Source organism: Gastrolobium bilobum, unplaced genomic scaffold (genome assembly GCF_033153095.1).
Source record: "Gastrolobium bilobum isolate Gb01-03AN ecotype WA unplaced genomic scaffold, APGP_CSIRO_Gbil_v1 utg14995, whole genome shotgun sequence".
Classification (NCBI taxonomy): domain Eukaryota; kingdom Viridiplantae; phylum Streptophyta; class Magnoliopsida; order Fabales; family Fabaceae; genus Gastrolobium; species Gastrolobium bilobum.
In genome coordinates this window covers 333,529-348,827 of record NW_026897755.1, presented here as the reverse complement: position 1 = coordinate 348,827, position 15,299 = coordinate 333,529, and the positions used below count along the sequence as shown (strand labels likewise).

Below are 15,299 nucleotides of genomic sequence, written 5' to 3'. Positions count from 1 at the left end.
ATGCATCAGTAACGGAAGATCAAAAACTTTAAGTTTATCTCTGAGTTCACTGAAACGAGCAACTGACAGTGGTTTTGTGAAGGTATCAGCAACTTGTAAGGGACCAGGAATGTGTTGTACAACAAGTGACTTGGCAAGAACCTTCTCCCTTACAAAGAAAACATCAAGTTCCATGTGCTTGGTTCTGGAGTGAAGGACTGGATTGTGAGCCAATGCAACAGTGCTTTGATTATCACAGTAAATTACTGGAACCTTGATGGGAACTTGCAACTCCTTTAACAAGGATTGAACCCAAAGAATTTCAGCAGCAGTGTGAGCTAAACTTCGATACTCAGCCTCAGCACTTGAACGAGCAACTAGGGATTTCTTTTTAGCCCACCAAGAGATGGGATTGGAGCCTAAGTATACACAAGCTCCAGAGGTGGACCTCCTGTCATCAGGATCAGAGCCCCAGTCAGCATCACAGAAGGCTACAAGAGAGAGAGGATGAAGTCTCGAAGGAGGATGAAAAAGAAGACCAAATGAAACAGTGCCTTTAAGGTATCTTAGAATCCTCTTAACAATTTTCCAATGATCCTCCAGTGGCTGAGAGAGAAATTGACACACTTTGTTGACACTAAAAGCAATTTCAGGTCTGGTTAGAGTTGCATATTGCAAAGCTCCCACAATGGATCTGTAGAGGGAGGGATCAGGTACATAGTTGGCTCCATGTTTGCTGAGTTTACAACCACTTGGCATGGGAGTGGAAATACCCTTTGAATCTGTCATACCAGCTTTGTGCAGGACATCCTTGATGTATTTAGACTGAGATAAAAACAGGTGACCATTGGAGAGTGACTTAACCTTGATGCCAAGAAAATAGTCCAGGTTACCAAGCTGTTTGAGAGCAAATTTGGAATTTAATTGATTGGTAAGATGCTGAATGAGATCAGGATTGCTGCCAGTAATGATAATATCATCTACATAAACCAAGATATAAATGCAATGACCACTTGTTCTAAGTATGAAGAGAGAAGGATCACACTTGCTGGAAACAAAACCAAGTTGGTGAAGAGCTGCCCGAAATTTCTCAAACCAAGCTCTAAGAGCTTGCTTGAGACCATAGATAGCTTTGTTGAGCTTACAAACTAGGGACTTGTCAGCAACCTCAAAGCCAGGAGGTTGAGTCATGTAAACCTCTTCCAAGAGCTCTCCATTAAGAAAAGCATTGTTAACATCAAGCTGCTTCAAGGGCCAACCATGAGATAAAGCCAAGGTAAGCATGATTCGCACAGTAATAGGTTTGACCACAGGAGAGAAGGTTTCATTGTAGTCAAAGCCTAGTTGTTGATGAAAGCCTTTGGCTACAAGCCTGGCCTTGTATTTGTTGATAGATCCATCAGGGTTTTCTTTGATGCGAAACACCCACTTGCAACCAATGGAAGAACGAGAAGCAGGCAGTGGCATAAGAGACCAGGTACCATTAGCAATGAGAGCATTATATTCAGTGTTCATTGCCTGAACCCATGCTGGAACCGAGAGAGCTTGTTTAACAGTGAAGGGCTCCATATGAGCAGTGAACAAGGAAGGTGCTGGACCCTTGGACCTGGTAAAAATTGTGTGAGGAGAAGATGACAACTTAACTGGTAGAGGAGGCATGTAATCTGAACCAGAGGAGGGAATATGAGATGAAGAAGACACTGATGGAGGAGAGTTATTGCTAGAACTAGAAAGTAGAGAGATGACAGATGAAGACTCATAAATCTTGGACAAAGAAGTTGACCGAGGATTCACATGGTTACTGATAGAAGTAAGAGGAGAAGAGGAATCATGCCTAGGAGTAGTGGCTGATGTATCACAAGGTGTATGATCTACTGGTTCAGCTGAGGAACAAAGGAAAGGAGGCTGTGTGTTTGGATTGTCTACTGGACAAGTTGAGGGACCAAACAAAGAAGGTTGTGGGGAAGAAGCAGGTAAAGATAAAGCAGCAGGCAAAGGTAAAGGGGATGCAGCAGGTAAAGGAGAAACAACAGACAAAGGAGCCTGCGAAAAGGTAGATGCAGCAGAGAAGGAAGCACGTGAATGACCAATTTGTGATGTAGTAGACAAGGGGTGATGGGAACTAGACTGCATAGTGTTAGGTGAGTGGGTTATAGGAGATAAAGGCAATGTATGATGGGAACTCAGCTGAGTGTGTAAAGGTGAGTGTGAAGCAGTTGATAAAGGAAAATGAGATAGGGGATGCTGGGATATATTGGGTAAGGAATTGGGTAAGGACCAGTCTAAAGGGATAATGGTGCTAGAGTAAGGAGTTGTATGTGTAGGATTAGGGGCAGTGGAGGTGAACTGAAGGAAATAGGTTGGGAAAGGGAAATTTGAACTCATTAAACACAACATCTTTGGAGATGTAAATTTTGCCATTAGGACTAAGACACTTGTACCCTTTATGGCTTGGTGAGTAGCCTAGAAAAACACACTCATGAGACCTAAAATCAAACTTGTGCTTGTTGTATGGTCGAAGGAGGAAAAAACATGCACAGCCAAAGGTTCTAAGAAAGGAAAAATCAGGAAGGGACTTGTGAAGCACAAAGTGAGGGATTTTGAACTTTAAAGCTGAAGTGGGAAGCCTGTTAATTAAGTACACAGTTGCGAGGAACGCATGATCCCAATATTTTAGGGGAAGAGAGGCATGTGCAAGGAGAGTTAGCCCCATGTCTACTATATGTCTATGTTTTCTCTCAACCAACCCATTTTGATGATGAGTGTGAGGACATATCAAACGATGAGTGATGCCCAACTCAGTGAGAAATTTGGTAAAAGGCCTAAACTCACCACCCCAATCAGTTTGGACAGACTTAATAGCTTGCTTGAATTGTGTAGAAACCAGGGAATGAAATTTTTTGAAAACAAACAAAGAGTCAGATTTTTGTTTAAGAAGGTAAATCCAAGTGAACCTGGTTGCAACATCCACAAAGGTTATATAATACATGAAGCCTTGGGATGACTGAATTGGAGCTGGTCCCCACAAGTCACTAACAACAAGTTGAAAAGGTTCAGAATAAACTGTAGAAGAAGGAAGTGAAGGCAATCTGTGAGATTTGCCCATACAACATGCAGAACAAAAATCAGAAATTGGTTTATTTCCTAATGAAATATTACAATGAGATAGTATCCTTTGTAAAGCTTCAAAGTGAGGATGTCCTAATCTAGAATGCCAGAGATTATAAGACCTAGATACATCAGCCACTGAAGTATTAATGGAAGCAGTATTACAAGAGTTGGGAATACACACTGTATGAACAGACTTATTGGAAAAATTACAAGATTGCACAGAATTAACAGAATTACAACACGAAGAATTACAAATAGCTACTGAATGATCAGAAGCACTCGAAGGATTGCTTGAGCAGCCTGGAGATGGTGAGGAAACAGTGGTTGGAAGACCTTTGAACTTGTAAAGACCATCACTTCCAAGAAAGCCTTCAAGTAAGACCTCCTGGGTCTCCTGAGATTTGACAACACAGTAAGTGGAATGGAATTCAAAATAGACATTGTTATCCTTAGCAAATTGACTGACACTTAAGAGATTTTTGGTGATTTGTGGAACAAGAAGAAGCTTATGTAAATGAAGTGAAGTATGTGGAGAAAAGGGAGAACAGAAACTACTAGAACCAATAGAGGAAATTGCCAAACCTTGGCCATTACCAACAAATATCTGATCTGGACCACCATATTGATTACTGTGTAACAGATTAGCTGGATTTGGAGTTACATGATGTGAAGCTCCTGAATCAGGATACCAGTCCAAAGTCATGTGATTGTTAGAAGCACCAACAAATGCATGAGTATTACCAGCCTGTGAAAAATTGGTTGGAGGCTGCAAGTTATGAAAGGATCCAGGGAAGGCAGATGAGAAACTCCAGTTAGGATTAATTGAGGGATGAGAGACTGTCAAGTGTGCTGCAGCAAGAAAGGTGGTTGGAGAGTTCATTGGAGCATGTGAACTCATTGGATAATGAGAAGAACTGGCTGAAGGAGAAGACGAACTGTTGTTGTACCTCCACCAGCAGTTGGTGGCCTCATGACCATTTTTCTTGCAAAGTTGACAAGTAACAAAGAACCTACCACCAACAAAATTTATGCCACCACGATGACGTCCTCTGCCACCACGCCAACCACCACGAGTTGGCTGCACAAAGTTTCTGATGACATTTCCTTGTTCGAAAGACTGTTGAACAATTGATCCTTGTGGTCTGTAGCTGGCTTGATCTGGAGCATGTGAGACAGGAGGTAACTGAGGACTGTGAGCCACATTGATGGAGTTGAGACTTAATGCATGTGACTGAAACTTCGTGAGCATTGCTTCTTGAGCCAAGATCTGTGACTCGAGATCATCAAAACAACTTGATTCTCTGCCTCTGAAGTAGGTGATGAAGGGACCATATTCTTCAGGTAAACCTTCAAGAACTGTGCGCACAAGTTCTTTATCAGTGAGAGGCTCACAAATAGCAATAAGCATGTCACCAAGAGCCTTCACTCAAGCAAGATACTCTTCAATGCTTCTATCACCTTTCTTGATGTTTTTGAGTTCGGAACTCACTTGATTCGCCTTGGCTTTGGTTACTGAGTCAAAGTATCGATGAATTTTGTCCCAAGCTTGATAAGACTGTCGAACTCCAAGAATCTTGTTGATGATTTCCTCTGAAAGTGTAGACTGAAGCCATGTAAGCAGCATTTTATCGGTTTTCTCCCATTCAACAAAGGCTGGATTTACTTTTTCACATGCACGATCTTCATCAGACAGAAAACGCAGTGGAACTTGAGGATTTACCAGAAAATGTTCGAGTTGATGAGCTATAACCGGTGGTTCAACGATCTGTTTCCACAAGAGGAAGTTCTTGTTTGTCAATTTTACTGACAGCTGTGTATTAAAAAACATAGGTGATCTTGAATCTTTTGAGGTATTATGAGAAGAAGGATTGATAGTATCAGCAAGATTTTGTGTAGCGGAAGCCATGGAAAGGCAAGTAATGGATCAGGGCCCCAAGATTGGAGCTCTGATACCATAAACGAAAGCAAGGTTAAGAGAAAACAGAGAGAAAAGTCAGAGAACTTGAGGAAGAAAGCATTCTGATAATCTGGTGTAATTCATTGAGTTACAAAGTGAGTACATTCTAGCTTTTATATTACAAGAGTTATAAGAGTAATCAGTTGCTAGAGATGCAACTGAACCCGTGAAATATGGAGTTAGTTGAACCACTCTTAACTAATCTAAACTAATCTAACGGTGCACTAAACTGAGGCTAATATATTCCAATAGGCAGGGCAAGTGAACCAGTTTTTTTGCACACTCCTATATATATATATATATATATATATATATATATATATATGAATTTAATGATATTATTAATTTTTTTTATATAATAATGTCACCCATTCTAAGTTTTCAAATAACAAATTTCAACCATAGATGTATAATAGATTCTTCGAGTTGTAATTTTCCTGTTTGCCTCCAACTGGGTATTGGTTACCCACTGTGTCTCTTCACTCTCTTGGTTTCATTTTTTCATAATAATCTGTGTTCTTTTTTTCAGAATCGTTCTAACAAACAAATTAAAAGGATGAAATCGAGAAAGTCACATTCGTGGTGGTGGGAGAGTCATATCAGTCCCAAGAGTTCTAAATGGTTTTCCAAAAATCTTCAAGGTATGTAATGCAACTATCGTTTAAATAATCTTCTATATATGCCCACTTGTCTTATTTTCTTAATTCATTATCAAAAGTTAAGCAAAATAATGTGTCAAACAAGGATGCAGTTTTTGCTCAACCGAGAGTAGGAACACCTTTGTTATATCCTCTACAAATTTAGAACTTAAAAATTGTTAGGAAAATAATATTACTTTAGGAATCCTATTATTAATATAATCATCACTTATAAGCTTAACTTATTTGGTTAAATTAATTGCATTACAAGATATTAGAGTGAGTGGAATCGTATCATCTGACCCTTTAATTTAAACCCAAACACACTTGTGAGAGAATGTATTAAAAATATTAATATGAAATTATTAATGTAATTATCACTTATCAATAGACAACAGGTTAAAATGGAAAATATCTATGGTACAATCGTCGCACACTGCACTCGATGAGATAGCCAATAAAAATGGAGCAATAACTGTGATATCAATACAGAGGAAAGAAGAAAATATTTTTTTTAATCCAAGTGTCACTTTCTGAATCGTAGATGCACGTACAACGGGTGTATAGAAAATGATCCTATTAAAATGATTCTTTACTCTCTTTTTTCTAAATATTTCAATCGATTCATCACTTCGCTACTAGTCTGATTCGGAGTAAGTCCAAGATTAATGTTTTAAACTCCACCCAAAGGTGGTACTCGGGAGGACCGAACACATGCTCTCACTCTCACTTGCTCAGCTCTCATACGCCAACTGAACTACCACCATTTGGTTTAAATGATTCTTTACTATGGATCTTGTCTAAGCAAGCAATTGTTTTGTTTTGTGTAACTTTATTTATATTTTATACAAATGGTTGTGTTGGAAAGAATATCTTTAGAATATCTTTATTATTTATAAAGATCTATTTCCTTATTTCATTATAATTTAGGTTAGGTCTGGACTAAGCACATTAGTATTTCTTTATATATTGTACTCTCCTGAATTAATTCAATATACAGATTTATTTCAATTTTCCTCTCCTCTCTTGTTATTTTACATGGTATCAAGAGCCTATTGAGAGGAATCCTTGTCCTTCTTTCCTTACTTTTTTTTCATAATTTTAATATGGTAGTAGGGAGATATCACCCATCATGAGGGATTGACTTTCCCAACTTTTTCATTTCTCTTTTTCTCTCCGTTTCTCTTAGTTTCTTCTTCACGTTCCTACCTTCGCCGTTGCAAGTGTTGTGCTCTGTCACCGTCAATGACCCAGCCACCGTCTAGCACTTTGTCCGCTTCCGTCGCCACCGGTGTTGCTGTTGCCGTCTGTGACCACTATGCCAGTGTTCGCACGTCGTCTCCCTCCTGGTTGCGCGCATTCTTTCCCGGTCATGTCTCCTCTGGTCGCGTCTCTTTCCACCTCCCGCATCATCTTTTCTTCTGCGGCCGAATCTTATTTCTTCTGGCTGTGTTTTCTTCTTCTTCAGAGGGAGCATTTATCTCTGTTGTTGCCTAGTCCAAGGATTTTTCCAGTTAAAGTGGCTCCGTCAGCTTGTATCCCAGTTGCAACAATGTCTTTCCCAGCCCTTTTTGGCTAATGTCTTTCTCAGTTGTTGCCTGGTCCGTAGATTTTTTCCAGTTAAAGTGGCTCTGTCGGCTTGTATCCCAGTTGTAGCAATGTCTTTCCCAGCCCTTTTGGCTGATGTTTTTCGCAGCCCATTAGGCTGATCCCTTTATCGACTCTTCAAATTTATGGTCATTCTAGTTGATTTGCTGGCGATTTCTCCGATTTATATTCCATGAAGCTTCGTTTTAGTTTTCTTTTTTTTCCAAGATAAAGTGTCCCTCCATCTTGAGGGGGAGTATTCGAGAAATAGATAATATTTTATTTTAGTTTATTATGTTTGTTTGTTTTTTCAGTGTGGGTTGTAGAGTTGTTACAAACCTCACTTATTTATTTTGATGTTATGTTTCTTAATCTTTTTTGTTTAAGCTTGTTGCTTATGATCTATACGCTCCAGGGGAGTGTTGGAAAGAATATCTTTAGAATATCTTTATTATTTGTAAAGATCTATTTCCTTATTTCATTGGAATTTAGGTTAGATCTATATTAAGGTCATTAGTATTTCTTTATATATTGTACTCTCCTGAATCAATTAAATATACAGATTTATTTCAATGTTGCTCTCGTGTCTTGTTATTTTAGAGGTTGATATGCTTCTATATATCTCGTGTGAGAAACCATAACTCTCCAACTGATATGCCTCCAACTTTTTAAAGCAGAGTTTTATTGTTAGTTTGAAATTATATAGCCTTTAAGATAGCTAGGAAAATTATCTTTATCTGAAAACAAAAAAATTTGCTCCATTTATTGTCATCATTATTATTATTATTATTTATCTTCAACCATGCAACATATATGAACTCCATTATAAGTACCCGTTCCACCCCTCCCCTTATTCCTTCCACCGATATAACAAAACAAAAGGTTCTTGTTAACAAAGTCCTAGATTCTGTTCTTCTAATTCTAACCACATCTATAGCTCCTTTTAACAAGGTTTATAAGCAGTTCCACATTTGCACATTCTAAACAAGGAAAAGACAAAACAAGTAAACAAATTAACGTTGGTGTCATATTAACAACATCTTGTCTCATCCTTGTCCTCATTATACTGCAAAAAAGGATTTACCATTCCCCAACTTTGCAGCAGTTGGGGAGGGTGGTTGAATTTTATTTTTACTTTTTACTTTTTCTCATTGAATTTCAAAGTAAATTTGCATGCCATAATCATTTTTTCATCACAATGACTCTCAAGAAATTAACAAAGCGATCCTTAACCTCAGAGATGGACCGTAACGTGAGGCAAATGTTGAAGCTGATTGAAGAGGATGGAGATTCATTTGCACAAAAAGCTGAAATGTATTATCAGAAGAGGCCAGAATTGATTTCTCTTGTTGAAGAGTTCTACCGTGGTTATAGATCTTTGGCTGAACGTTATGAACATGTTACAGGTGAATTGTCGAAGAACATGCCTTCTGATATTCAATCACAAGCTTCATGTGTTTCAGATAATGGTTCTGATCCACCTTCAACTTGGCCATCTCCTTCTCCAAGAAAATTGGGTCGTCGCATATCTAGCAACCGTGCTGCAGGGTTTGATTTCTTTCTTGGTTCTGGTGGAAATGGTTATGATGCAAACCAAAAAGATTATGGAGATGGGTCTTCTACTTTGACAGATTCTGATGATGAATTTGATGATGCTTCATCTATGAATAGTTATTCAGGTTTCTTTGGAAATGGAACAGATCATGCCATGAACAAAAGGATATTGGAATTGGAAATTGAGTTACGTGAGGTAAAAGAAAAGCTCTCCATGCATGAGGAGGAACGTGTGGAGGGTTCATCTAAGGGGATGATAAGAATTGATAATGCTGAAGATGTTCGTGCCAAGATTAATGCATATGAAGAAAAGTTAAGGCTTTCAGAAGAGGAAATCACTAAACTGAAGATTGAGCTTGAAAAATACAGGTCAATGAAATCAGGAAATTTGGAGGGTGGTACTGAATTATCATCAAGTGAAGAAGATATCAAGACACTTGGGGAGGAGCTAAGAATCACAAAAGAAAAATTTGAGTCTTCAGAGAAGCAAATTGCTTCTTTGAAATTTGATGCCAGAAAATCATGTGAAAGCATTCAGCAATTGCAGGATCAACTTAAATTGGCTCAGAAGGACATTGCTACTTGGAAAACAAAATTCAATTCTGAGAAAAGAGAGAGTACTAAACTCCAAGAAAGACTTGGGAGGTTGAAAACTAGTCTAGCAGATAGAGATCATAAGATAAGGGATTTAAAAGCTGCTATTGATGCAGAACTAAAAATCTTCTTGGAGAAAGTGCAGTTGAAGTCTGAAGTATCTAGATTGTTGGGGGAACAGACACGTTTGGAGGAGAAGATAAAAGAATTGGAATGCCATGGCCAATCTTTGGAAGAGGATATTAGAAAGATTCACTTTGAAAATTTAGAGATGGAGGGTGAAATTGAGCTCTTAAAGGTAGATATTAAGGACAGAAAGAACAACTTAAAAGATCTCAATGTAAGCCTTGATGCTTTAAAGTTAGAAAGAGATAATCTCAATGCAAGAGTTAAGCAACTAGAGGAAGAGATTGATAAGCAAAGGATTGAGATCTTAGAAGGAGCTGAAGAGAAACGTGAGGCTATAAGGCAGCTATGCTTCTCACTTGAGCACTACAGAAATGGTTATAATAAGCTTCGGCAAGCTTTCATAGGGCACAAGCGGATTCCAGTTTTGGTGTCCTAATATATGTGTTTGCATGATTGCAAGTGAGCTTGTAAATCTACTAGTATAACCCTACCATTCTTTCCCATGGTACTTTTTTTTTTTTTTTCCTTCTTATATCCTCATTTCTCTGTGTCTGAGATGTCTTTCTTATACTGTGGGGTCTAAGGTATATTTCACCCCAAGGTCATGAGAAGGTAGAACTTAGAAGTGGTAGCCATGGTTTCATTGTTTGATTGACACTTTGGCTTGTTTACATATGTTGATTCTAAGTTTCATCCGGTTCAGTTAGGAAGCTCTGCAGGACCACCTTTTCTTGAGGAGATTTAAGAACTGGCTAGGTTTCTGGACCAGTAAATTGGAGATGTTTGTATCCCCATCTTCTGTTGAGTTGTTGCAACTTGGTTTTCAGTTGCAGGAAATGTAAAATTTTGTGGTGAATTTTGTTTTAGTTTTCTTTTGCTTTTTGCTTGAACCTAGACTTTCAGCTTAGGATATAGACTCCCAATGCATGTGTTATAGGTGCTTCTTTGAATATTTTAATATTTCCTAATAATCCTTCAAATTATTAAAAATAAAGGTATTAAATACTTATTATCTTTTCAATTTATTAAACTTTTTTATTTTGTAGTTAATAATTTATGTTTTAAATAGTTATAAAGATGTTGAAGTATTTGTCAAGAAAGATAAACAACACTTGTACATTTCTATGAAACATATCACCTAGTATAAACTAGTATAATATGACAGAATCAAACTGCATAGAAAGATATCAAATGATGCAAATCATGGTCGTTTAATTTACATCAAGAGAACTGAGCAGGTGGGGGTAACAAAATGTGTTTGATCCTCCTCAGTGTCATAATTAGGAGAAGTTTAAAGCCTTAATCTCGGGACCCGTCCCGAATCGGATTAGTCGCGAAACGAAGAACCAATTGGAATATCTAAAAAAAAAGTGCATAGAAAGATAAACCCATTCTACTTTACTAAAAGACACGCGTCACTATAAATTGTATCCTTTTGTAGACACACAAATATTATGGGCCCCACTATATAGGTAAAAGAGAAAAAAATTGAGTGGGTCCCATATCTTTTTGAGTCAACTAAAAAGTTTCATTATCTCCTATTGCATGAGATTTAGTGCCTGTTTGGATCCTCTCTTTTTTAGCTAGAAGCTACTTATAAGCATAAGTTAGGCCAAACAGGTTTTGAGAAAAGCTCTTATATGAAAAGCTCTTCTTTTTGAAGAAAAAAGCTGAAAACTAAAAGCTTTTTTTAAGCTCTTATCTGTTTTTCTTGAATTATGTGCTTTTTTTAAAATGAAGAGTGATAAAGATGGAAAGAGAGATAATTTTCTTGAAATATGTGCTTTTAAGTAATTTTTAAGCTAAGTTTTTTATGTAATTTCCAAACAGCTTTTAACTTTTTTTTAAGCTCTTTTTTTTAGCTTTAACTTATAAGTAGCTTCTAGCTTAAAAATAAGAGGATCCAAACAAGCTCTTATATCCCCCCAACATATTTTGTGATCGTTTTGATTGTTTGATTTCAACGTTATGATTTTTGCTCACATGGGTTTTTTTTTTTAAAAAAAAAATTATTGCCTATCACTTATATCACAATTTTAACATAAAAAAAGAAGTTAATTAGAATACAAATATGCAAAAATAGAGTGAAGTTAATTATAATCAAGTGATTAAAATTATATAAATTTAAAGTGAAATAAGCATTATTTCTTTCATATTTGCACTTATTAAAGTCAAAATATATTTAAAAAATTTAGATACACAGCTGAATTAGAAAGCTAAGTAGATGATGAAAGGACCTCGATTTGATCCTTACCAATACCACCTTTGGGAGGCGCATAAGATCTTATTCCCGGACTCTCCCCGCACTCGGGATCAGTTCCACAGCCAATTCAAAGAACCGAAGCTTGTGAGAATACCTAGGGGAACTTACTCGCCTCAAAAAAAATCAAACCTTACTTCTTGTGCTTTAAGTATATATGCCATTACTCTTGTAGGCATATTAATCCCCACTAATCAGGTCGAAGAGGATGAAGTTGACCCCTCGGATGATCATCCTGATACAAATGAGGATGTTGCGGTTCATTACGGTTAAAGTATGCAGGAAGACTTGCAACACACAGCTCCCACAAATTAGCAACTTATGGAGAAATTTCTGCAGATGGAGTAGGAAGTAAGGCAAAATAATGCTCTCTTGCAGGCCCTTTGTGCAAGGCTGAATGTGGACTTGAGTTTTTACTTACCTCCCTCCTCTGTTACCTTGGCAACATATGGTGGTTATACTGCTGGTGATGGAGATGTTTGCCCTCCGAACCATAATGGTATAAAAGGTGTAACACCTCGTCAGCTGTCGGTTTGTCATCATTATGTATAATATTAAGCACAGTTACAATATACAGTAGTTGAATTAAAATACGAATGAACTTTTTCTTTACTGTTAATAAACGTTTACTGTTTAAAGTTCTTTCTGTATGTAAACAATTCAAAACTGTAATTATAACTCGAACAAAGTGCAGAATAATTAAACGTTGCTTTAACATATCATACACTACCTATAAGTTACCACCATGAAGTTCCATTTACTCCATTCTCAAACTTTGGATAAACTTAATAATTCTGGGATCATATTAATGGTCAATGACTATCCTAGTATGGTCACATGTACCATACCAGATAGAATCTCACGAATAACATTTCAATTGTAAACTGTACATTCCAGGGATAATATCCCATTATTACTCATGGTACTTCAAAACCAGAAAAGTCTAGTCCAGACATATATTAAGCAGTCTAACCATAATAAACCTAGAATCTATCCATGGATTCATATACTTAAGGCTCTGTGCCCATACTTCACATTAGGGTTGGCAAAAACGAGCCAACCAGTCGGGTTGGCTCATAACCCGTCAAAAATGAGCTGCCAACCCGACCCGACTCAGCTCGAAAAAAAACGAGCCAACCCGCGGGTCAAACAGGCCAGCTCGCGGGTTGATTTTTTTTTTATATAAAAATACAAAATATAATATACAAAAATGGACAAAACTCACACATGTTGTCATCGTCTTTCTTCCTTCTCTAAACCTAAGTCCCTAATCTTCTCACATCCCGGCCATTTTTATATTTTTAGTCTGTGCTGACTCTGTTTGGTTCAAATATCTTACCTACTTCGTAGCAAGTGGTTCTGATTGTTTCTTGATGTTGGTGCAAATTTGTTGTGAAAAAAATTTGAAACTAGAATATTTTGTTTTTATTTCTCATTTTGTAATTCTTTGTTTAAGCTGATCAAAGCCACATAGCTGGTGCATTAATATTACAGGTTCATTTAAATAGGCTAAAAATGAGCCAATTTTCGAGCCAACTCGCGAGCTATTTTTTCAAGCTAACCCACGAGCCATGTTTTTGAGCCAACCCTAACCCGACTCGGGTCAGGTTAGGTTTTCTAGCTCGTTTTTTTTTAGCCAACCCTAACCTAGCTTGATTTTTCGGGTTGCATGCGGGTCGAGCCGGGTTGGCCCGTTTTGCCAACCCTACTTTACATCATTATAAAATCTATACACTTACATGCATCCTCTGAATATCATACTACTTTGCAAATGTTTAACTACAATAATGGTTACACGTGCCTTAATTACAAACCGTAAACAACATATACATATCTATGCCTCAAAATACATATTAGCCTATATAACTGTGCATGATTATACCAAAATAAACCACAAAATCTCTATACAGTCATTTAGTCTCCAACATGCATGAGTCCTCCAACTCCGTGCGGGCCTCTTGCCTCTGAGGGCCCATCTCCTGCTGCTAGAGCACCTGAAACATGTTCCTCATACGAGGTGAGATTTCAACATCTTAGTAAATTCAAGATTTATGGAGAAGTTCTCCACCCATGAGTTCACTTCCTGCATGAAAGGTTAGTATATACATGGTATGACAACAACATATATCTAGAGGCAAATCCTTAAAAGTCCAAATGGCCAAAGTACATACAATAGCATCATCACATAAACTTCACTTGTTTATCAGCCTTTTCACTAATTCTACAACCTAGCCCCTAGTGCTTGTCTATTGGTCCCTTCACCAATTATACAACAGTTCTATATGAATGGAGTCATACCAGATTACTAACAAGGAAGATCGAATGGGGACCTTTGGTATATCAGGAGTTCTTTACCGTTGGCAATTAAGAATGGATAGTCTCATATGTCATCTTCACCACCTACCCATGGACTTATTTACCAAGCTTCAAAGCACTAATATCAACACATGCGCTCAAAGCACAACTGTATGCGTCCCTATTTAAACTTTCTCCATCTCATTTCATCAGCACAAACATGTTCAAAACATCTTCACAGTGACTGTTATGAGTATAACCAGTAAACATCGCAATGTATGAAATCCCATCTATTTTAGGCATTTCATCAAAAATAATCTTGCCTCATACAACATTCTATTCTGCAAATATCCAGACGTCATTGTTGTCCACGTGATCACTTTACGTATTGGAGATTTGTCAAACAGTCTTCTAGCTTCTGACATATTTCCATCTTGAGTATAACATGAAATCATTATGTTCCAGTAAATCAAATCCCAGTCTCATTTTGACTTAAACAACCGATAAACCTCCTCGATTATCCCATTCCTAACATATGCTAAAAGCAACACATTCCAGGAGAAGGAATCCTTACCAGGCATTATACCAAACACCTTCCTTATTGAGAATGCCCAGTTAACTTGGTAGTTCACAAAACAACATCCTTTTAAGGCATTAATTCAAATAATATCCGATGAGAATTATATTCCAGGATAACAAGTCTCTTTTAGGCATTTTATCAAACGGGTCCTTTGCAAGGTCAAACTTTTTGCTCCTCAGATACCCAGATATCATGATGTTCATGTTGTAAGACACGGAGCTTCGACGAGGCATGGAATTGAAAAAATGAATTTGGCCCTTTGGCCTTTCAGTAAAGTCTTTATCGTAGGTGATCGAAAGTAGATTGGCAATCGAATGGACGAATGAGCACCTGACCCTTCGGGAGTTCTTTATTGTTGGCAATCGAATGAAGATTGACGATCGAATGACACCTTCAACCTTCGGTAAAGTCTTTATCAAAGGCCGTCGGATGGAGAATTGCGGCCTAATGGGAACCTTAGGCCCTTCAGTAAAGTCTTTATCTTTGGCAATCGAATGGAGATTGGCATCTGATTAGGCATTATTCGCCTTTCCGTAAAGTCTTTATTGTACACAATCAATTAGAGATTGGCGGCCGAATGAGCACCTTTGGCCCTTCGGTAAAGTCTTTATCGTT

General features: G+C 37.6%; 1 protein-coding gene across 1 annotated transcript; it reads left to right on the top strand.

The window, feature by feature from the left end:
- Positions 1-4,994: 4,994 nt before the first annotated feature.
- Positions 4,995-9,985, top strand: LOC133309937 (protein NETWORKED 4A-like). The gene is made up of 3 exons (XM_061510796.1): positions 4,995-5,006; positions 5,577-5,688; positions 8,511-9,985. Exons 1-3 carry the CDS (start codon positions 4,995-4,997, stop codon positions 9,983-9,985), a joined length of 1,599 nt encoding a protein of 532 aa, XP_061366780.1.
- Positions 9,986-15,299: the final 5,314 nt, after the last annotated feature.